We start from the raw sequence: 24,542 nt of genomic DNA on the forward strand, positions 1-24,542 counted from the left end.
GTTGGTTGGTTGTTTTTGTTTTACAGCATATCAACCTTTTTCAGGTTATTAATGCCGAATCTAGTTATTTTGAGGAACGATTTTTAATGGAGTATATATATTTTTTTTTTAAGTCAGATTCTATTTAACCCATAGTTGGGACCCTAACGTACTACCACTCTGGGTCAGAGTGGACCTGGGAGCAATGGCAATTAAAGGGTGGCTCCACACTCCCCAAGGCCCGCAAGGTGGGGCCTCACCATCGGATATAGTTTAAGGTCATATCCAGGACCTTCTCTTAATGGAGAGTAGACAATGCATCATGGATGCATTATCGCAGCTTTCATTACTCTCACTTCTTATTTTCCCCTCAATCCTCATTTTTTCAATGAGTGATTTTTCTGACAAAACTGTATTCTAGGTCGGCAGTATTTTGGGTGAACAGTCGCCAGAGATGTTAGAAATTCCATTAGCCTATCCTTGTGGCCATGTCACTAGTAAGGGTGCTGGAGGTAAACGTTTTAACTGGGCTGATGTTATCCGCCTGATAGTCAGGGACCTGAACCTTGGATTAACCACTAAGGATGCCATCCTATCAGCAGGTGCAAAGTACTGGGCTGCTGTATTGCTATTTGGTGAATGGATTCTGGACCCTGCAGTAGCTTCTGGTGGGGCCGCTCGATGCCATATTAGTGGGTGATTGTTACGGCTTTACCTTATCGTGTGCTACAAAAAAAAAAAATTCTTTGTTTCTTTTTCTCCTATTTTCCCTCTCTGCCCTGCTCTAAGCAAGTCTCTCAACCTATTCCACAAATCCCAATCATGAAAGAGTTCCAGAAAAAATACTCAATTAAACCCAGATCTCCAACTTCCAATGTAAGCCCCCATTATCAGGTTTCCTTCTCCAATATCAGGGGCCTACGTTCCAACCTTCCAGAGGTTCAAACTCTATTATGGGAGACTAAACCAGACCCATTATTCCTAAGCGAAACTGGCTTAGGAAAAAGTACTTCCCTAGATGAGTTAGTAATTAAAGGATAACTCTAACTTCACCTCTAAAACTGATTCCCAAGATCGTCATGGGCATTGAGTATGTGCCTATATTAAAGACGACTTTCCATGTGGTAGGAACATCTCCAGAGAAGATCCTAAATACCCTATATGTGCTTCCAGGTTGCTCACACTATTGCATTTATACTTGCACTCTATCGCCCCACAACAGTGGAATTACTATCTTTAAAAGCATATCTGAGAAAATTTACCACGACCTGTCTGCGTACCCCTCAGTAAACATTCACGTCTGTGGAGACTTCAATGTTTACAATGTGGAATGGTTAACCCACTCAGACAAGACTGATGATGAGGGGAGGTTCTGTCATGATTTCTCCATTGCTTATGACCTCACTCAGATTGTTCATGAACCCACCTGTGTCCCCAACACTGATGGCCAGTATGCAAGTCTCCTAGACCTTTTTCTCACAACTTGCCCTGAGCTGTTCACCTTCCATTCTGTCTCCACTGGGATCTTCCGATCACTCTGTTGTAGCAGTCAAGATAAAAACAAAATGTAATAGGTCCTCAGATGTACGTCTCCATCGTACAGTATATCAATACTCTATGGCTGATTGGGATAGCTTCCATATATTTATATCAGATCTACTTCTGCATTCCATGTTCAAAAACGATGTGTTCTTTATAGTATCAGATCTGAGAGAGTGGTTAATTGTAGGTATAGACCGTTTCATACCCTAAAAAAAAAGTTCCAGCAAAAACCTAACAGCCAGCCAGGGTTCTCTCCAGAATGTGCTTCTGCCACTGCGCACAGAAATCACTTTTTCCATTGTTTCCAACGTAAAAGATGTACTGAGACTAAAGCCGCCTTAAAGACTGCCAGCAACCACTGTAAAAAAGTAATAAAAAATATGAGAACGTTGTATGCTCAGTCCGTCAAGTCCAAAGTGGCTGAGCAGCAGCTTCATTCCCATCATTTTGGCAAATAGCAAACAGAATCCTGAACAGAAGTGTGTGCTCCATCCCAACAATCATCAATGGACCTGAGGTAATCTTGTCAGCATCAGACAAAGCCAAACTCTTTGGCAAGATCTTTGCAGCTAATTCTACCCTTTGCGACCAAGGCTGCCAACCTCCAGCATTTCCTTGTGTATCTGAAAACACGCTATGCAACATACAAATACCTGTACGTGATGTTGCCAAGCTAATCAAAAACCTGGATTCCAGTAAAGCAACTGACCCTAATGGCATTCCAATTATAGTGCTTAAAAAGCTTCAACCAGAACTAGTGCCCATACTTACAAAGTTAATTAAGTGTCACCTTAAGGAGAAATGCTTCCCAACACCTTGGAAAATCTCATCAGTATACTCTGTATTTAAGAATTCAGGTGATCGCTCATCTCCCTCTCAGTACAGACCAGTAAGTCTCCTGTGCGTCATGAGTAAGCTGCTGGAATCTGTTAAATACAGAAGTAGTCAACCATCTCAGCAAAAATAACCTTCTTAGTGACATGCAATATTGTTTCCATTCTGCTAGATCTACAACAGACGTGCTTACAGTTATATTTCATAGGATTAGCGGCTCCCTCTCTTTATCTGTGCCTAGACTTAAATGCAGATTCCATAAACAAAGCCTCTTTCTTAGAAATGCAGGCCTGTGGAACTAATGCATACCCATTAACCCTTATCCTCCAGTGGCCTCCGGGCCTTGATAAGTGGTGATTCCTGTGTAAAAAAAAAAAAAAAATTCTGTATAGATCAGACTTTGTAGTTGCCCATATTGGATGTATTAAAATCCAGTAACGAGTTTTAGTTACAATTAAAAGGGAACCACACAAAATTAAACTTGGGTTCATGAAACTGATAAAGACATTTTTTTACTGAAAATCATTGTATTTTTGGTACTTGTACAGTTTAGTCAAGACATTAAAAAAATGAAAATATCGAAAAAAGGTTATATTGCACGTATCCGTTATGGAACAAAGTTCTCCGAAAACAAATTTCACTTAATTTCATCAAGTATTTTTTTTTTTTCTTTTACAGCGAAAAACCGATTTGTTATGATACCGAGCAAAAGATTTGACTTTTAGGAAGAAAAGCTAAAATTAAAGATGGGGAGGGAGTATCGGCGCTTTACATGGAGTTATCTCCCCGAGGCATGTTCAGCAAATTTCACAATGGCTGACTTCAACGCGCTCTCATAAGAATGTGTTTTTCGCTGTAAAAAAAAAAAAAAAAAAAAAAAAAAAAAAAAAAAAAATCAAATTAAATGGAATTTTTTTATTTTTCAGAGATCTCAAGTCCAAAACGGATACGTACAATATAACCTTTTTTCGATATTTTCATTTTTTAATGTCTTGATTAAACTGTACAAGTACCGAATTTTTATTTATTTTCGTAAATTGTTATTTTGTTTTTCTACTTGCTTCTAGTGTTATTTCCCCATTTTTGACTATTTCTGATTGTTGGAATGTGAAGCATTCCTGGAATTTAGGTTGGTTGTTTTTGTTTTTTAGCAATGCCGGATCCAAAGATTTTGAAGAAAAATTTTTTAATAGAATATATTCGTTGTTTTCAAGTCGGTTTCTATTTAACCCATAGTTGGGACCCTGCGCGAGCCTTTTCAAGTCTCACACAAAAACACGCGTTCACATTTCAAGCTATATTACTTGTCATATACATACGCACACACAAACATACGCGCCCACTTCCACACACGTACATATATTCACGTCGCGTACATACACTCACATTCACGTGTATATACACACATGCTAACATACACACAGGTACTCACATATACGCACACAAGGACAACGTCACTTCCTTTCAAAGGAAATCCACACATGCGCAAAAGACCAGCGGAAACACCTAGAAAAGAAAGAGCAACAAGCGGCTTCTCCCTTTTTTTTAGGCCCAGCTTTCGACCGCGTACCTCACGCCATTTACTACAATGTGGGGCAAAAAGCTAACAGACCATACGTACACATTCTCACTCTTTCTCTCTCTATCTACTACTGGTCCCTGAGAATACCTTCGCGTAGCTGACGTCAACCCTCTATCCTTTTCTTTGTCTACACGATGGACTGCCATTTCTCGTTCTATTACATTACTCACTTCTCTTCCCACGCGCGAACAAACGATAGTGACCCGAACTTGAGATGAACACACATTTCCTTTTCTTTCTACAACACCAGTACTGCAACGAACGATGGTTACACCCGCGCGGACATGAACACGTTATATCTAAAACATTCATTCTTTCAACAGTAAATAAACGACACGTTTATCTTATCCATCAATTGAGTTTTTGTTTCCTTCAATTCCATTCGTTTCATTATTTTCTTGTGGCGAGTTAGGGTATTATTATATCTTGGTTCGCAACAACCCTAACAGGTACTACCACTCCGGGTCAGAGTGGACCTGGGAGCAATGGCAATTAAAGGGTGGCTCCACACTCCCCAAAGCTGGGGCCTCACCACTGGATATAGTTTAAGGTCATATCCAGGACCCTCCTGGAATTTAGTAGACAAAAACAATCACAAAGTTTACAACATCGAAACCAAAATAATACTTTTGAATATAAACAATAAATGTAACAGGTGAATGTTACCAAAGACTAAGTTGCTTTAACATAAGTTGTTCGTGTGAAATGTAACAATTTACAAAAATAAATCAATTGCAGTCATGACCGAAAATAAATAAATAAACAAACAAAAAAAAAAATAAATAAATAAACAAAAAAAAAAATAAATAAATAAATAAACGGTGTTTATGCCTCTATTGTAAGAAATTACCACGCCGTTTTTTTGTTTTTTTTAAATAGTAGTTTCACATTAAATTCAGTTTTTTTGTTTATTAAATTATTAGGTGAAAGTACAGACTAGTTACAAAACACCCTCCCCTCCCGATGTTAAGAATGGCTATCTAAATAACGTTATTACTTCAGTGCGGTAACAGATGCATAAGTACTAAATAAATAAAAACAATGCAACAGTGTAAATGGTCATAGTGTGCACCGTCGGTGCACACTATGCACTGCACCGATTGTCCAACCTGCAAAGGGTGTTTATTCCGAAAGCCGTTCTTAATATAGGGACCTCGGGAGTGTTTATTCCGAAAGGCATTTTCTTATTTTCAACCTCCCCGTGTTAAGAACGGTTTTCGGAATAAACACTCTTTGCAGGTTGGACAATTAGTGCACTAGTGCAGTAGTACACATTGACCGTGTAAATATATAAGTTTCAGGAACCAGAGTTTTCGTAATCTGCTGCCGTAATTCTACAAAGTCAATATGTGCAACCATGGGGCCTAATCTATATATGCATTAATTGTACAACGTTATAATAATAATCAATACGGGGAAAATTTCGAAAAAAAAAAAAAAAAAAAGACTCACATCATTTTCAAGTATGAAATTGGGCGTTTCTTCATCGTTTTCAGCCGACAATTCCCAAAAAACAGCTTTCATGGTCATTGTTATTATTTACAACTGCAAAGTTAAAAGAAAATAATCGGAAAAGATAAAATATCACATTTATTTTAAATTAAATTTCATGGTTTACAATTATTATTTCGCAACAAAATTTCAGTGTACTACAAGTTTTTTTTTTATGAATGAATCTTGTTTATGAATGAAATTAATTACTGAATGAAATAAACGGAGATTTTTTTTTTTTTTCGTATCAACGTAAAATATTAAAATCATAAATCCTTTTAACCAAATATTTCAAGATTCAAAATTACAATTAAATTATAACTATTAGTTGCTAAAACTTACAAAATGTTCGCTCGTTCACAGCAAAGATAATAGCAATTAGAGAAGTTGGTAACAGTCCATGTTGTGTTGTTTTTTCGAGAAAAAAAAAAAATACAAGTAGAGAAAAATTCCAATTCCGGTTTTCTAATTTTTCACTTCCGCTTTTCATACTGTAGCAGAAGGAATACGCGTCTTACAAGCGAAAAAGAATTATTTTTTTCTACTCTTTTTCACCCCAAACAAGGCGTGTTGCCACTTGGTCGTATGGGGTCACTATTTGAGATCCTGTCTAGCAGGAGATTGTGGGGAGTTACATCACAAGATGCATATTTAAACCGGCATGTCAACGCAGTCAGGGAAACAGGAAACAAGGAAGGAATTCCAAAGTCTGTCAGTCTGATGGAAGAAGCTTAGAAGGCTTTTAGCATCTAGGGACCTTAACAGTGAAAGGGTGGGATTTTGCTACTTATCCAGTTAATCGAGAATATGTACATTTGGGGGGGGGGGGCAAGTGCTATAGGGAGCACATTCCATTAAAGTACTTGTAAAACAGGCACAGGGGTGCAATGTTGCGGCGATGGGACAGGGGTTGGAGCTTGGTTGATAGTGTGGGACCTAATAGATTAAAGATCCTTTTTTTGACCCTGTCTAAGAGGGAGAAACTTACGGTTGATACATAAGTAAAGTCCCACCCCTACACAATAGAGATCCCTAAATGTAAGAAAGGCTTCTATTCTAATAGTTTCTTCCCCAGAACTGCTAGTCTTTGGAATTCCCTTCCAGATTCCTGCTTCCCCAACTGTACTAACATGCAGAAGTTCAAGTGTAATGTGAACAGACATCTTGCTGCTCAACTCCCTACATAGTATCCATTCCACTTATATCGCTAGTAGTAGCCCCCTACATCAAAGTAGCACTGTGCCTTGTTTGGGGTGAAAAATGGAAAAAAAAAAAAAAACCCAGCCGAGATATGGCAATAATACTCTTTACATGGGCGAATGATGGCTTTGTAAAGGTATAAAATGCTCTCAGGTATGAGTAATTTTCTAGCTCGGTAGCGGGAGCCCACCTTCTTTGCAGCAGCCTTGGCAATGTCCTCTATGTACTTGTTTCAACTCATGTTGCCTGCGAATTTCAAGCCGATAAGTTTGAACGATGAGCTGTCACTCTCTTTTATAATTTAATCAACGATGATTAAATTACAGTTCTGAATTTTTTTAGATGAGGCATAATTATTTGGATTAATTGGAATACTGTTCTCATCTTGAGTGTTATTTGTTAATGGACCTAATTAAACTTGAGCCCCCCCCCCACTTTTTGTCATAAATATTTTAAAAATAACATCTAGCATACAATACACTAGGAGATATTATTTCTAAAAACTTTTGATAATTTTTATGTGTTTTTTATTGTTTTTAACAAAACGAAATACCAAACCTCAGAAGTATGTATTAGTTAAAAAAAAAAAAGATATGTGGTTCACCAAATTTAGACTAGAATTGTTTAACTGGACCCGTAGCCTAATAGTTAAGAGTGTTGGTTAACAAGTGGACAAAAGTAGTTATTTTATAGTAATAAGTAGTAAAAAAAATAGGCTTATGGTTCCTCAAAATTTAGACTAGAATTGTTTGGCTAAACCCGATGGCCTAATGGTTAAGAGCATTGGTGTACAAGTGGAAAAAATATTTTATAGTAATAAGTAATAAAAAATAGGTTTGTAGTTCACCAAATTTAGACTAGAATTGTTCGGTTGAACCCATGGCCTAATGGTTAAGAGCATTGGTGTACAAGTGGAAAAAAATAGTTATTTAAAAAATAGGTACATGGTTCCTCAAATTTAGACCAGAATTGTCCGTCTGGACCCATGACCTAATGGTTAAGAGCATTGGTGTACAATTGGAAGAAAATAGTGATAAGTAGTTAAAAAAAGTAGATAAATGGTTCCCCAAATTTAGACTAGAATTGTCTGTCTAGACCAATGGCCTAATGATTAAGAGCACTGGTGTACAATTGGAAAAAAATAGTTATTTAAAAATAGGTATGTGTTTCCTCAAATTTAGACTAGAATTGTCCGTCTGGTCGCATGGCCTAATTGTTAAGAGCGTTGGTGTACAATTGGAAAAAAAAATAGTTATTTTATAGTAATAAGTAGTATAAAAAATAATAGATATGTGGTTCTTCAAAATTTATTATTATTTACAATAATAATAATAATGATAACAATAACAATAATAATAATAATAATGATGATAAAATAATGATACTACTACTACTAATAATGATGATGATAAATAATTATACTACTACTACTACTAATAATGATGATGATAAAATAATGATACTACTACTACTAATAATGATGATGATAAAATAATTATACTACTACTACTAATAATAATAATAATACTAATAATAATAACAATAACAATAATAATAATAATGATGATAAAATAATGATACTACTACTACTGCTAATAATAATAATAATAATGATAATGATGATAATATAATGATACTACTACTACTAATAATAATAATGATACTACTACTACTACTACTACTGATGATGATAATAATAATAATACTAATAATAATAATAATGATAAAATAATGATACTACTACTACTACTAATAATAATAATAATGATAATAATAATGATAATAATAATGATAAATATGTACATGAGCTACGGGTGCCAGTCAGAGATATAGAAATTGCTACAGATGTAAAACACAAAGAAACACCACATGGAATCAAGAAAACTGAAACTGCAATTATCAGTTACCCCTTCCCACCCCTCAAAAAAAAATATAATATATAAAAGGCTATATATCTATCTGTCTCCATATTTTCAAACTCTATCTCCTCTGAAACTAAAAGTCGCAGAGCAGCGCTAGGGTCCTCAAACGATTGGATTTTTTGCAGGCCGTTCTTTTATGGGTCTTTAGCCGATTAAAATGCTTTTTAAGGGGTCAAAAAGAGATCAACATTGAAAAAGTCGTTATACATTTTGTACATTCATATTAATTAATTTTTAATTAGTACATACGTGTGTCACATTGGTAAAGTGGTAACGTCAACAGCTTTGAATACTACAGTTTCGGTTTCAATTCTAGCTGATGGCATCCAAATACTTTTTTTTTTTACTTTTGAAATCATGACTCTATAATAATACATATGAAATCTGGACAAATTAAAATATCATATTTAAGCGTATTTTATGCCCACCCCCCTCCCCCGCTAGTAAAGGAATAAATAAATTAAAAATTGTAGTGTCGGCATAAACTGGCACCACACCAAATAATCGAAGAGGATCACGGAGGATGGAAAGACTATATTAATGCGAAGACGACAGGGACCTTGGGAAGGCTTGTTGCCACTCAAATCTCAATAAAGACAAATGGTCACTACCAATGAGAAATCAATGGTAAACGGCTGTTGCGATAATGCAAAGTAATTTGTAAAGGTTATTGAAAGAGGTGGTGAGTACTGGAAATCTGGGGAGACTTGTTGTCACTCAAACTTCAGAGAACAGAACAGGTTGGCCTCAAAGAGAAATCTTTGACGATTGCCTGTGTGAAATCTCAGAGTGAGTCATAATAATTCTCTGCTCTATAATAAAGCGAATATATATATATATATATATATATATATATATATATATATATATATATATATATATATATATATATGAGCAAACAGTTAATAAAATATGTTAAAAACACTTTGAAATGAGTTAAAAACATATTTAATCTGAAAAGTAAACACTAGATAAATGGATAGTCCTTAATCCGCGGAGTTTCAAAGAAATACTTTCCTTCTCATCAGAGGGTAGGAATTAGCAAAATGCGGGATCGGATTTTGCATGCAGAAGTATTTGATGAAACAACAAGTAAGTCAAAGATCTTACTTGCAAACAAAAAAAGTGAAGCTGAGGGAATATGGTGAAAAAAAAGGTGATTACACATGAATGTATAGTCTGGTGGAAGGTAAAAAAATCCAGTGACGGTAAAATCCAAATGTATAACTTCAAGAAAGTTAAAAGAATTTCCATTTGTACAAGTAAAATCCAAGGAAATCCCATGATTGGAAGAAGATAGTCCATAATAATCCAAAGACAGAAATCCATGGAATAATTCACAAAAATGTGTACAAGGAAAAAAGAAAAAGATTCCAATAATATTAATAAAAGAAAAATAAGATATGCTTTTCACTCTACTTCCTATTTGGTTTTATCAAGCTTTTACATCTGGCTGAGATAATTTTATAAATATTAATTCTTTAATATTTATAATATACTTTAATTTTACCATCTTGGATCATTTTGGTAAATTTAATTGTAATTTTTATCTTATATATATATATATATATATATATATATATATATATATATATATATATATATATATATATATATACTTGTTTGTAATATAATGAATTTTACTGGGTTCGTATAATTCAGTAAATTTTTCATATACCAATGAATTTTAAGCCAAAAAGAGATGACTTAAAAAGTAAGCTACAAAATTATCATATTTCATAATTTAGCATTAATATACTGTATTAACAAACCAAGACTTTAAAAAAGGGATTGGTAGCAACAAAAAGTGTATTTCATTGTAAGTTACAATTGTTTCAATACCGTTTTGACAATTTCAAGCATTATGGCGTTTGAAAATTTTCACATAACCAGCCTTTCATCTGACTTCTTGAATAAAAAACACTTAACAATAGAACATTATTTAAAGAAATTTCCCTTAAAGGAAATGAAGCATGCAAAAACATTTATCCTGGACGCATCCTTTGTCAAGAGCATATTTAAATATTAATATATCACCTAATTTTTGTATCCTTATTTAAAAACCTGTCACTTTTTGTTGCTACTAAGTCCTTTTTTGAAGTCTTGGTTTTGTTAATACAGTATATATATATATTATGTCCATCCCATTTTGCAAATAAAACATATGCCAGAGGAAACCATTTTAGGTGTTTAAAGGAAGGATGAAAGGCAAATCAGACAACTACTGCTGCCTGAAATAAATTTGAAAATAAATTTTCTATTGCTAAATAAAAACCCAACAATTTCTCCATATAAAACTCCCTTTTTTTCAAATTTTCATATCAGTTTGTTAAAGCTGGGGATGGGGCATCCTACCAGATGCTAAACATTCACTCGCTAGCTCACATATTCCAACCGAGATATCTTTCTAAGATCCTGAGCATCCCTTTAAATGCAAGTGTTTAAATCTCTCTTTCACTTGGTTCACGGGGTATATTTGCTAGATTGTTTTTGAATGTCTGTGTGTTCCTTAAAGAAAGAAAGGTTACAGAATCTATATAAAATTTAAAAGTGTACTAGCAGGGAGACCTAACGTTGCCCGAGAATGAAAATGAGGATCAACAATTGTTTAACCCTTCCATATCTTATCGTCATCAAAATCAGTAAAATCGCCCATTTTTCAATCCTTCCAAGTTACTTAGTCCACAATACATTGTAGTCTACATTGCACTGTAGAGAACCTACTGCTGATTTTCTAAAATTATTTTATATATAATGACTTTAATTAAAGTTTAAAATGAAAATATCAAGTATCATAGTTCAATTTTGCTCTAAACAAAAACATTCATTTCAAACACTTCCTGTCTTATCAGAGGACCTACTGAGCATTATTAGTTGTGCAGTGATAAAATTTCTCAAATTAACTTTAGGTTTTAGGTTGTTAACTTTGGTCAGAATCGGACTGCTCTGTCTTTACTGTAAGTTTTTGACTCCAAAAAGTTTGGGCCGATTTTTTAAAAATTTCTCACAAATGCACTTTACATGTTTGAGGGTGTTCTTAGATAGGTTTTGTATTGAGATGCCACTGAGAAGTATTTAAAATGGATAATTGAAAAAAAATCCAATTAAAAAAGGAACAGTCCGATTTTGACTAAAGTTAACACCCTTGTACAGCCTAACATCACAAGTGCATTTGAGAAGTTTTATCAGTGCACAAGCAAAAAGTCCCAGCCTATAAAAGTAGGTTCTTTTATAAGATTGGCGTGCATTTGAAAATGAATGTTTCTGTTTAGAGCAAAAACTATTTCTACTCATTACAAGAATTACATTTATTCCCAAATTTCTGCCTCTCTCAAAAAACATCTTCTTAAATAGCAAGTAGCAACTATATTCCCGCCCTTTTTTTTCTCTCTGTATACTTACCTCTTATATTTGCATGACTATACCACCCTGTAAAACAGCAATTCTTACAGGATGTGGTTTGTTAAAAAAAAAAAAAATGAACGAACTACTTCCTCTTTTGGCTGTGATTCTCTAATAAGTGAATACAGCTCCAGCTATTTCTGCCTTCAACGCAGGACACATGCGGGGGTGATGATGATGATGATGATGATGAATCAGGAGGGAGGGAGGGAGGTGACTAAGAGGTAAATGATGCAGACTGATAACCTGGGTGTGCCAAGTTCGAATTCAGTTTGCGCCATAGAAATAGAGGGCGGCAGTACTAGGGGTCTATCTTCAAAAACCATTTGCACCTAGCTTAATCTCTTCATTAGGATGATAATAGATAGAGAAAAAAAGAATTTTTGAAAAAAAGTCATTTTTGGCATGTGGGGGGCTTTTTTTACGATAGTGCCCCCCCCCCGGGGGCCCAAAATCACCATTTGCAGCAAAAAATTTACATTATGCAAAATTGCATGCACCTAAACGTCCTAAATGGATACAAATTGGTATAGATAGTTGAGACTGATGATTTCTAGCCATTTTTGGGTTTATAGGATGAAAAGAAGGGCCAAAATGAGCCGAAATTTGCTCAAAATTACCCGAAATCTTAAAAAATCGGCTATTTGGCTACTATGTTACTCCTAAAACGTCCGAAATGACTATGAATGGACTTAGTTGGCTAAAACTTACATTACCCCATAATTTCTAGCCATTTTGGAGGCATTTTTGGGTTCCTAGGATAAAAAGAAGGTCCAAAATGAGCCGAAATTTGCCCAAAATTACCCGAAACTTAAAAAAACGGCTATTTGGCTACTATGTTACTCCTAAAACATTCCAAATGACTATGAGTGGACTTAGTTGGCTAAAACTTACATTACCCCATAATTTCTACCCATAAGTCGATTGGCATCCCTGCAGATGGACATGTGTCACCATTGATAGGCATCGAGTTTTAGAAAAATTGTGAGGTGCTAATAAAAGAGTAATAGTTAACAATTGGAATAGAACAATAAATCATCTCAACAATTAATTGAAATACGTTATGAATGATTCAAATTCTTTATTGATCTCATCTTTGTTCTTCAGTGTGAATTTGTTTTTTCTTTCATAGTTCCAACTTCCCTTCACCTCGAGCAACTTCCCATTCTTATAGCGCAGAACCTGGTCACTGGTTACCTCCTCCAGAATGGGTGACGATGGATGAACCCACATCAGATTTGCACCTTTCTCAACCCGGACCAGCTGCTCCACAACAAATGTTTGATCATCCTTAATTGAAGTGAAGAAACCAATGTACCAGGTTGTCTGTTCACCCTCATACCATACACTCACACACATCTTGTTAGGCTGGTAGATTTGGTGCTCTCGTTCTTTTGGATCGTCTGACAGCACTTTCAAGGCATCGTCGTTGGTTGGCAATATCATTTCTGCGATGCTGCTTTGGCTTGCACTGTTGTCTTCGTTGGACAAGAGAACGGACAGATTTTCGAGCTGAGTGGACATGTCTATGTTGATCAGCCTAAATAAGTCAGGTCGATGCAGTCGATCTGCTTTGTGAGTGTGAATGTAGAAGGAAAGCTCGGTTTTGACAATTTTCTTGCCAATGTCGCCATTCTTTCTCAATACCTCTTTCAGCTCGTCAACAGAACAACACGGACCACCCCATTGCTTGCAGGTTTTAGCCAGGTTGAGAACGTAATCAACATTCTTCGGTTTCTTGGACAATTTCTTCTCCATTACTTGATTCTGCAGTTCCTTCTGGGATGAGTACCAAGAAACATTCATTGCTGCCAACTCATTACGAATTTTGGCCCTTCTTTTTATCCTAGGAACCCAAAAATGCCTCAAAAATGGCTAGACATTATGGGGTAATGTAAGTTTTAGCCAACTAAGTCCACTCATAGTCATTTGGAATGTTTTAGGAGTAACATAGTAGCCAAATAGCCGATTTTTTAAGTTTCGGGTAATTTTGGGCAAATTTCGGCTCATTTTGGACCTTCTTTTTATCCTAGGAACCCAAAAATGCCTCAAAAATGGCTAGAAATTATGGGGTAATGTAAGTTTTAGCCAACTAAGTCCATTCATAGTCATTTCGGACGTTTTAGGAGTAACATAGTAGCCAAATAGCTGATTTTTTAAGATTTCGGGTAATTTTGAGCAAATTTCGGCTCATTTTGGCCCTTCTTTTCATCCTATAAACCCAAAAATGCCTCAAAAATGGCTAGAAATCATCAGTCTCAACTATCTATACCAATTTGTATCCATTTAGGACGTTTAGGTGCATGCAATTTTGCATAATGTAAATTTTTTGCTGCAAATGGTGATTTTGGGCCCCCCGGGGGGGGGGGGGGGAAGATCGTAAAAAAAGCCCCCCACGTGCCAAAAATGACTTTTTTTCAAAAATTCTTTTTTTCTCTATCTATTACCATCCTAATGAAGAGATTAAGCTAGGTGCAAATGGTTTTTGAAGATAGATCCCTAGTACTGCCGCCCTCTAATAGAAACATTTTCATCTAGGGACGTTGGCAACCTTCACGTGGTCTGGAGCAGACGAACTTGCAACAAGCACAGTAGCAGGAGTTAATTCTCGCGGCTCGAGATTTGAAATCCATTTTCTCTCCAGCTTGTCCAATCACAAGCCAGCTCTCAATCACATGACAGAGTACATAGAAAGCAAATCGGCAAACCCTCTCTTTTCTTCTGGCCCTGCTGAGCAGCAGACCTGGGGTTTTTGGCTCCAGACTAACATGAGTACAACAAGCCAACATGGCGACCTTCACTGGCTTCCACGTGCCCTTCACACATGCATACTCTTTCCTACCACGAGATACTAAGCCTTGCCTCGTCTCTACTATCGGATGCGTGCTCCTACAACACGTAAACACATTGAACACTTTTGTCTCTCTCTTTCAACAGGCCTGTCAGATATCTAATTTACGTCCCCACATCAGAAACTCTTTTCACGACTACTGTAGATACAAGCGCGCACAAACACTGTAATCTCCTACTAACTCGTTTCTCTCTTGTTCACGTTGCTAACGAAGATAACAAATAAAGTTGTTTATTAAATGTTAAAATGAGACTTCCTTTCATTGTCTTCATTTTTAACTAAAGGTCCTTCCCTTAAGTAAATATGCTTCTAAAAAGAATTCTTAATAGAAAGATATCAGGGAAACGAATGCCAACAAAATCCACATCTTGAATCATGCTACACAACAACAACAACAACAACAACAACAACAACAACAGCATCAGCAACACATAAAAGCAATCAATCTATCTATATATTCATAAAAGTGAACGTGTCTGTGTGTCTGTCTGTCTGTGTGTCTGTGTAGATTTCCCTACGCAATAACTCTGTCAATTTTCAGTCTACAGACTCGAAATTTGATATATGGGGTACTGAGATTTAGAAAAATCGATGTGATCCGTTTTCGATCAGAAATTTAGCTGTTAAGGGGTCAAAGTTCAACGATTTGACCTTTGAGAACTCTACCAAACTCCTCCAACAATTTTCGGTCTAAACACTTGAAATTTTAGATATAGATTCCTTGCACATGGATCTAACTTAATAACTTGATTTGAGCCCGAAACAATAGATCTTAAGGGGTCTGTTATAAGGGACATAATTACGGATAGCACCGGATACAAAACGGTGTATAAAAGAGCGTCTTGAATTGTCTTGGAGTCAGTTCAGTGGTACACACTAGCCCGACCGTCTCGCGTCTTACACTCTCCAAGTGTAGTCAGGATTAACCAAGCGCCCAGGACGAGCGTTCCGCTCACACACGTTAAGTTACCTTTTTCCTTTACCTTCATTTACGCGTATATCAACTTCAAGGCGAGCAGCCATTTTGTATTGTGTATTTATTCGAAGTACGAATAAACCTTTTTGTTACGCATTCCACTCGGCGTATTTTATCATGTTATTATATACCGTCAAAACGGGATATAACAGTTGGCGACAAGGATGATTCTTATCTCTTAACAGAGATAAATTACCGTACTAATAGGACTGTGTACTATTCAAATTTACAAGGATTTCGTTACTGAACACGTACAACAAAGAACTATTCGAAATTGTCTTACATAAAGTACGGATTTCTCCGATATGAACTCACGGAAAGGTAATAAAATTGTACTTGAAAGATATTGACAAGGTAAAGTGAACTTTATTTATATTTTTTGAAGAAAAAAATATGTGAGGAACGCAGGCGGAATTCGAACCCGGCACCTTTGGATTACGTTTTTGGAAGAAAAGAAAGAACTTTTACGATTTTTTTTCTCTAAATAAAACAGACTATTGTTATAATTTAATTTTTTTTTCTTTCGTGCAACCGTATTTTTGTTGAAAAACAGTTTGCTCATTTTCGGGCATTATTCGTTGTGTAAATTTGAAAAGTATTATTGTGTAAAATTACGTTTAGGCAGAATTACTATTGCTAAATTGTATGAACTGTGTGGAAACATTTATTCTTGCAAGACTTGTTGCTAATTGGCGAAAAACGTATACTTACGAAATTTTGTGGAATCATTGTTGTAAATTTTAGAAAGACATTTTTTTTTAAATATGGAACAATTGGCTGAGTTGACGAAAGTGCTAATTCTTAGCGTTCAGGAACAGTCAAAAATGACACAACAATTCTTAGTGCAACAACAACAGCAAGAAATGACACAAAAAACTTTAGAGGCACAACAAGAACAAACAAAAATACTTCAACGCCAAATGTCGACTCAACAAAAGAATTTGGAAAAATTAATTCAAACCTCGACAACTGAAAAAAAAACTAATTTTTCTGCAGAAGGTATTTCAAATTCTTTGTCGGAATTTCACTACTCTCCCGATACTGGCGTTACATTTCCAGCATACTATAGAAGGTATGAAACAGTTTTTACAAAGAGGTGTTCGGATTGGACCGACGAAGAAAAAGTCACACTGTTGCTCCAAAAACTGGGTACTGACGAAAACACTAAGTACGCTAACTTAATTTTACCCAAAAAACCGGAGGAAGTGACCTTTGAAGAGACAATTAATACGTTGTCTAGAATATTTAATAAAAGAGATAGCCTTTTTCACTCTAGATATAAATGTTTGAATTTACAGAAATCGGAATCTGAAGACTATTTAGAGTATGCTTGTATTGTAAATTGCTTATGTGAATCATTTAAATTAAATGAAATTTCTGCGGATTTATTTAAATGTTTAATCTTTGTACAGGGACTCACAGAACCAAGGGACAAAGATATCAGATCCCGGATCCTGACAATTATGGAGTCGGACCCAAATATAACTTTACAAAAAGTTACCGAGGAATGTCAACGTCTCATTAATATCAAAAGAGACAACACCCGCATTGAAGAAAAAAGCGTTTACAAGGTACAACATGTAAAAAGGCAAAGGACCACTAGAACGTACAAGACCCAAGAACAAAGGACCCCTAGAATGCACAAGTGCCAAAATTGTGAATGTTGCGGAAGTACGAGACACACCAAAAAGACCTGCTGGTTCAGGAATAAGATATGTTACGAATGTGGGTTCAAAGGCCACAAGGGAACGTACTGTGACCAGAAGAAAAAACGAAAGACTGACAAAGTGAATGCGCTTCGCACAAGGAAAGAGAAAAGTTGCGAAAGGCGTAAGTATGTCAGTGTTCACATAAATGGACATCCTGTAACATTACTCCTGGATAGTGGTTCGGACATCAGCATCATAGATGAAGATATCTGGAGAAGGATCGGTCGACCCGAACTAATGGAAACCAGCAAGATGGCGAGGAGTGTGTGCGGCAAAAAGTTGGAATTTAAAGGAGAACTGAGGTGCAACGTGAAATTTGATGGTCAGACACGCACGTCCAAAGTGTACGTGGTTCCAGGAAGGAACACAAGTCTGTTTGGAGTGGATTGGTTTGTCCTGTTTAACTTATGGGAGCGACCAGTTAATTCTTTTTGTAATAGGTTGAACACAGAGAAAGCAAACCAAGTGGAAGACTTTCTGGACGATGTAAAAGCAGAATTTCCAAGGGTTTTTGCTGAAGGACTTGGACATTGTGTGAAAGTAGAAGCCAAATTTGAAGTGAAGAAAGATGCTACCCCAGTGTTCAAACCTAAAAGAAATGTACCGTTTTCATCAATGGACGCAATCGAGAAGGAGTTGGAAAGACTTCAACAGTTAGAGGTTATTGAAAAAGTTGACCATACGGATTGGGCCAGCCCGATGGTATATGTGAAGAAAAAAAATAACAAAATCAGGGTCTGTGCGGACTTCTCAACAGGCCTTAATGACTGTTTAAAGGACCACAATTATCCCCTTCCGTCGGCAGAAGATCTATTCTCAAAACTAAACGGAGGAAAAATTTTTTCCAAGATAGACCTCTCAGACGCGTACGTGCAAATCAAGGTCAATGATGAATGTTCAAAGTACCTGTGCATTAATACGCACAAGGGTATCTTCAAGCTAAAGAGGCTTCCTTTTGGCTTAAAGGTCGCCCCTGCTTTGTTTCAACAGATAATGGATACGATGCTCGCAGGGTTGGAATTTGCGATGGCATACCTTGACGATATCTTGATAAAGAGCAGTAATTTGCAAGAACATAAGAAGCACGTCATAGAAGTACTTAAGAGAATAGAGGGGTTTGGTTTCAGATTGAGTCCGGAGAAATGCGATTTCTTCATGAAAAGGATCAAATACCTGGGTCAAATAATTGACAAAGATGGACGAAGGCCAGATCCACAACGGACCGAAGCAATTGATAAGATGCCTGCCCCAGACTCAGTATCAAAACTACAGTCATTTCTGGGATTGGTACAATACTATGCGATATACATCCCTAATGTACATAATTTGAGAGCTCCTCTTAACGAGCTACTAAAAAAAGGCAGTAGATGGAATTGGACAAAGGAATGTGAATCTGCTTTCCAGAAAATTAAGAAATGTTTACTATCAGATCTGGCATTAGCACATTTCGATCCAGAGAAAGAGATTGTACTAGCAACGGACGCCAGTGATTACGGAGTTGGTGCTGCATTACTCCACAAGCATGAGGATGGAACAACAAAAGCAATCTCTCACGCGTCAAGAACTTTGATTGCAGCTGAGAAAAACTACAGCCAGATTGAAAAGGAGGCTCTCTCAATAATATTTGGAGTCAAAAAGTTTAACCGTTTTCTCCATGGACGAAACTTCATATTACAGACGGATCATAAACCACTAATCACGATATTTGGATCGAAGAAAGGCATCCCTACGCATACTGCAAATCGACTACAGCAATGGGCTGTAACTCTCTTAAACTATCAGTTTAAGATGGAGTATGTGTCATCAAAAAAGTTAGGACACGCGGATGCACTGTCAAGGTTGATTCCAAAAAGAAATGAAAGTTTCGAAGAGACGGTAATTGCAGCTCTTAAAGATGAAAGCGAATGCTCAAATTCAATATGCAATATGATCCGTGAACTCCCGGTAACTCTAGAAGAGATTAAAAGAGAAGCTGCAAAAGACGTTTTTATAAAGCAAATGAAAAATCAAGTAGGACGGAAAGAAATAAGATGGCAAGAGAAATTACACCTTTTTCCATTTGCGAAGATGTGCTTATGCATGCCGATAGAATCGTAATTCCACAGGTATTACGAAAAAGAATGCTAAACGAATTTCACACAGGTCATCCTGGCATTTCAAGGATGAAATCCCTAATTAGAGGTTACGTATATTGGCCTGGTATGGATAAAGAGGTGGAAAACTGTGTCAAAGCGTGCAAAGGATGTCAGTTAGCAGCCCGAGATCCGCCTGTAAAAACGACCCTGTGGCCGAAGACGGACTTGCCCTGGTCACGACTGCATATTGATTATGCCGGACCCCTAAAAGGTTTTTTTTACTTAATTGTAGTGGACTCTTTCTTCAAATGGCCGGAGATATTCAAGATCAGACATCCAACAGCAAGGAACACTGTAAGTGCACTTGACGAAATTTTCAGCCGGTTTGGTGTACCAAAGACCATAGTGAGTGACAATGGTACAGCATTCACAGGTTACGAATTTAGAGAATTCTGCAACTCACTGGATATACAGCACATCACGACGCCTATTTACCATCCTAGGTCGAATGGGTTGGCAGAAAAATTTGTGGACCCGTTTAAGCGGGCATTAAGGAAAAACATGAACATTGACACAGATGAGCGGACAATACAAACATTTCTAGCGATCTACAGAGTAACCCCAAATCCAAACAATGATGTAAATTCATCCCCTGCAGAACTTATGTTCGCCAGAAAAATTAGATCCATTTTCGATAGACTTCTACCGGATAAAAAGAAAGTTACCAGAAAAGAAAACTTTAATGTAAAGTGCTATTCCCCAGGAGATAAAGTTTATTTTAAAAATTTTCAGAATGGAAAAAATCATTGGGTGGACGGTATTGTTAAGAAAAGAATTGGGAACATGGTCTATACTATTCAAGGTCCCAGTTTTGTCTGTAAAAGACATGTTAATCAAATCCGTTCCAGAATTTCGGAAAATACAGAGGAAATTCCAATGGAAACGTTGTGCGACACATTTGACATTCCAAAACCGGTGGGTATACATGGACCCATGAATGTATCCCCTGAACATACCGCACGGGCTGAACAGAATTCTTTACCAAAGGAAACTCTGACCAAAAGGAAAAGCACACGTAAAAGGAAAGTCGTCAGGCGTTTAAGTCCTGATCCTAAACGGAAGCGATATTAAAGCTAAAATCGGGAAGATTTCAGCTTCAGGGGGAGGTGTTATAAGGGACATAATTACGGATAGCACCGGATACAAAATGGTGTATAAAAGAGCGTCTTGAATTGTCTTGGAGTCAGTTCAGTGGTACACACTAGCCCGACCGTCTCGCGTCTTATACTCTCCAAGTGTAGTCAGGATTAACCAAGCGCCCAGGACGAGCGTTCCGCTCACACACGTTAAGTTACCTTTTTCCTTTACCTTCATTTACGCGTATATCAACTTCAAGGCGAGCAGCCATTTTGTATTGTGTATTTATTCGAAGTACGAATAAACCTTTTTGTTACGCATTCCACTCGGCGTATTTTGTCATGTTATTATATACCGTCAAAACGGGATATAACAGGGTCATAATAGGGGTCAAAGTTAAAAAAAATTGACCGTTTTTTTTTTTTTTTTTTTTTTTTTTGCTCAGCAAAACATCCGAGCACCCATGCTAGTATAATATAATCTATCTATCTATATATCTATAAAAGTGAATGTGTGTGTGTACATTTCCCTACGCAATAACTCTGTCAATTTTTATTCTACAGACTCGAAATTTGATATACAGGGTACTGAGATTGGGAAAATCAATGTAATCGGTTTTGGGCCAGAAATTTGCCGATTAAGGGGTCAAAGTTCAACGATTTGACCTTTGAGAACTCTACCAAACTCTTCCGACAATTTTGGGTCTAAACACTTGAAATTTTAGCTATAGGTTCCTTGGACATGGATCTAACTTAATAACTTGATTTGAGCCCAAAACAATAAATGTTAAGGGGTCATAATAGGGCTCAAAAATTAAAAAAATTGACTGCTTTTTTTTTTTTTTTTGCTCAATATACACCTCCAAACACCCGGGCAACACCGGGCTGCAATGCTAGTCATCTCTATTTCTATATACAGTGAAGCGAACACAACGCACAAGAAAATTAGTGTTATAAGGATAATTCTCCTGAGATAAGTTCCGACAAATACAAGTTATTTGCAAAACATATTTCTTCTCTTTCTTTCCTCTTTCTTTCTTCTTTGAAATACAATCTTTTATTACAACTTTTAAATGTGTTTGTGCTCCTTTCTTCTCACCTGTCACAATATATTCCACACCATATACCTAATTGGATAAACCCTAATTATATCACTAGAGAATTGTGTTTTAAATTCGTTTTTCTTTTTATCCAATATTTAAAATTTTAGAGTGTGTTATCACTAGGGCTATGACAAGAACATATTCTTTTCCTTGTTTTGATTCTCAGGTACAGGAGCCCGATAATATTTTTTGGACACTTTAGTATTCGACCATAGAGTGGCGAAATTCCTTCAATAGAATAGCATAAACATATAAAGACAATACCTGTAATAAAAATGGAAGAAAATCGATTAGGTAAGGAAAAATATTTAATTTTCATCATTTTTTACACGTGACATTATTTTTCAGACATTGTTGAAAGGCTGTTAATAGTCTGTAATATCACCTTTCTTCTCAATAACTTTTATCAATCTCTCTTCATAATGATCAAACATATGCGCAATAACATCTCTACGTGTTTCTATTAGTTGTTTTTTGGCATCTAGTATTCGTTCCAATAGTTGAGCTTCTTTCATTATTTCAGGTCCATCATAGACAAGTTGTGCAAGCGTTTCCCAAACATTTTCTATTAAATTTAGATCTGGGCTTTTTGCAGGCCATTCCAAAGTGGTCATATTCACTTTAGCCATCCATTCTTTCATGAATTTTGACACATGCAATTGTCTTGCTGTAGAACGAAATTATTCCTCCATCTCTCTTCTTATCCTTGGTAGGGCTTTCTCATCCAGCAACTGTTTGTAGCTTTTGCTGTTCTGCCGTTCTTTTAACCACTCCAACCATATATTTCTATTAGTAAAGATCATACCCCAAACCATAACTCCTCCTCCTCCCATCTGTCGTTTGTTCAGTACAACAGGTTCACCCCTTCTCGACCAAGTACACTATTCATCGGGCCCATCAAACTTGAAATGCATCTCATCTATAAATATAACCTTCTTAAAGTCAACATGCTTTGTTAACCACCTTTTAGCACACTCCAGTCTTGCTCCTTTGGGTTTCTTTGTTCGTGTAATTATTTTCTTAGCCTTTGCATACTTCAAACCAATCCTATGCAGCATTCTTTGTACTGTTCGGACATTTACATCCAATTCACATTTCTCCTTCACTTTTCTTGCTGTAACTTTTTCTCCAGATGTCAAAAGCCATGTCACAGTCCTCTTCATTCTCCTTTCAGTCCTCTTGCCAATTGATCTTTTCCATCCTCTCTTCTTTTTCCACTTTGAGTTCGTCTTCATCATGTATTCAACCATTGATTTTGACAGCTTCAAATCTATGGTGATCCTTCTGTGCTGAGGCTATCTTCCCGCTTTTTCCGTGCCAAACAAACGACTTCTTTCGAATGCATTTACCTCATTAAACTTAATTGTTTTGCCAGTAGAATAGAACAGATAACTGATTCTAATGATGACAGCTAAGTGTACAAGCAGAAAATTTGCATACAGCAATATATACATGGACATAGCTCTTAATAAAATAGGATTTTTTGTCATGTCCGAAAAATAGTGTTGCACAAGTTTTTGCAAAAATCACAAAAAACTAAAATTATCAAAGCCAAACCAAAAAAAAATGATTACACTAGTAGTGGATTTTCACTCCTCAACTACGCACTGACAATCTCGAAAGTTTTTGGCACTAGTAACCACCTTGAAGTACTTTTTTCAAAGTGTCCGAAAAATATTGTTGGGCCCCTGTATATATCCATTGATATCATATATGTTTTTATGTAGAGTGATGTGGTTCTTTGTTGATTAATTGTGTCTAACTGTGTTGGATATATACTCGAGAGTCAAAACAATGAAAAGAATATGCTGTTGTCACAGCCCTAGTTATCACTTTTATATTTAAATTAATGTAAAATGTAATGCAAAATTAATGCAAAATGACTTCCTGACCAGCACCTATTTCTGGAAACTTATTCTTAAAAAAAAAAAAAAAGAAAAAGAAAAAAGTTTACTGAAATTTTTTTGTCATTTTTACTTCCTTTAAAAAATTTTTACTGACAAATTTTCCATATTTTTTTTTTTCACTTTTTTGTTTTGTCTAAATTTTAATTTTTAATTTCTACAATTCTAAAGTATGTATTATTTGGATTCTTTGGACTATTGTTCTCATCTTGAGTGTGATTTTCACATTTTGGTTGATGTAACCGCTGACCTTCTTCAGGTGTATCTTGTCAAACTCAGAATGAGAACCGAGGATTTTTGATATGGAATTGTTTCTGAATTTTCAAGATGAGGATTGTATTATTTGGATTCTTCAGACTACTGTTCTGATTTTGAATGTCATTTTCATGTTTCAGTTGATATAACCTCACACTGAACTCAGAAATGTTTCTGTCGGATTCAGGAATCTGGACGGAATTTCAAAAGGAATCTTTTATTTACTTCACAGAGGTAGTATGCTCTTGTTCCATCAGCCATGACTGGATAGAGGTCCTAAGTAATTTACAATTGTATTTTTCAGTCGTCCACACTGAGAAGTAAACCATCAACCTTCAGGAGAAAATCACTTTTACAATTGATTTTTCCAAGTACTCTAACCACTGCACAATATGTCTGTGATATTCTGCCTGAAAGTTGAAGGTTCGACCGAAAAATACAATTGCAAATTACTTAGGACCGCTATCCAGTCATGGCTGACAGAACGGAAGAATGCTACCACCAGGAAGTAAATAAAGGGTTCCGTTCAAAATTTCGCCCAGATTCCTGAGTACGACAGAAACATTCCCTAGATCCACAAG

General features: G+C 36.2%; 1 protein-coding gene across 2 annotated transcripts in view; it reads right to left on the reverse strand.

Moving 5' to 3' along the window:
- The window catches only part of LOC145247466 (ferry endosomal RAB5 effector complex subunit 4-like), a 67,742-nt gene that overhangs the window by 40,826 nt on the left and 2,374 nt on the right, over window positions 1-24,542 (reverse strand). The window contains exons 1-2 of one of the 2 annotated variants that reach the window (XM_080109260.1): window positions 5,771-5,904; window positions 5,390-5,482 (exon numbers count right to left, since the gene is read on the reverse strand). In XM_080109260.1, coding sequence (XP_079965386.1) covers window positions 5,390-5,467 — 78 coding nt within the window. In that variant the 5' untranslated portion in view covers window positions 5,468-5,482; window positions 5,771-5,904. Of the gene's footprint in view, window positions 1-5,389; window positions 5,483-5,770; window positions 5,905-24,542 lie in introns of those variants that run through there. The other variant, XM_080109261.1, reaches the window with a different exon arrangement.

The sequence above is a fragment of the Euprymna scolopes genome, chromosome 25, assembly GCF_053919585.1.
Source record: "Euprymna scolopes isolate OS-2025 chromosome 25, ASM5391958v1, whole genome shotgun sequence".
In the NCBI taxonomy this organism is placed as follows: domain Eukaryota; kingdom Metazoa; phylum Mollusca; class Cephalopoda; order Sepiida; family Sepiolidae; genus Euprymna; species Euprymna scolopes.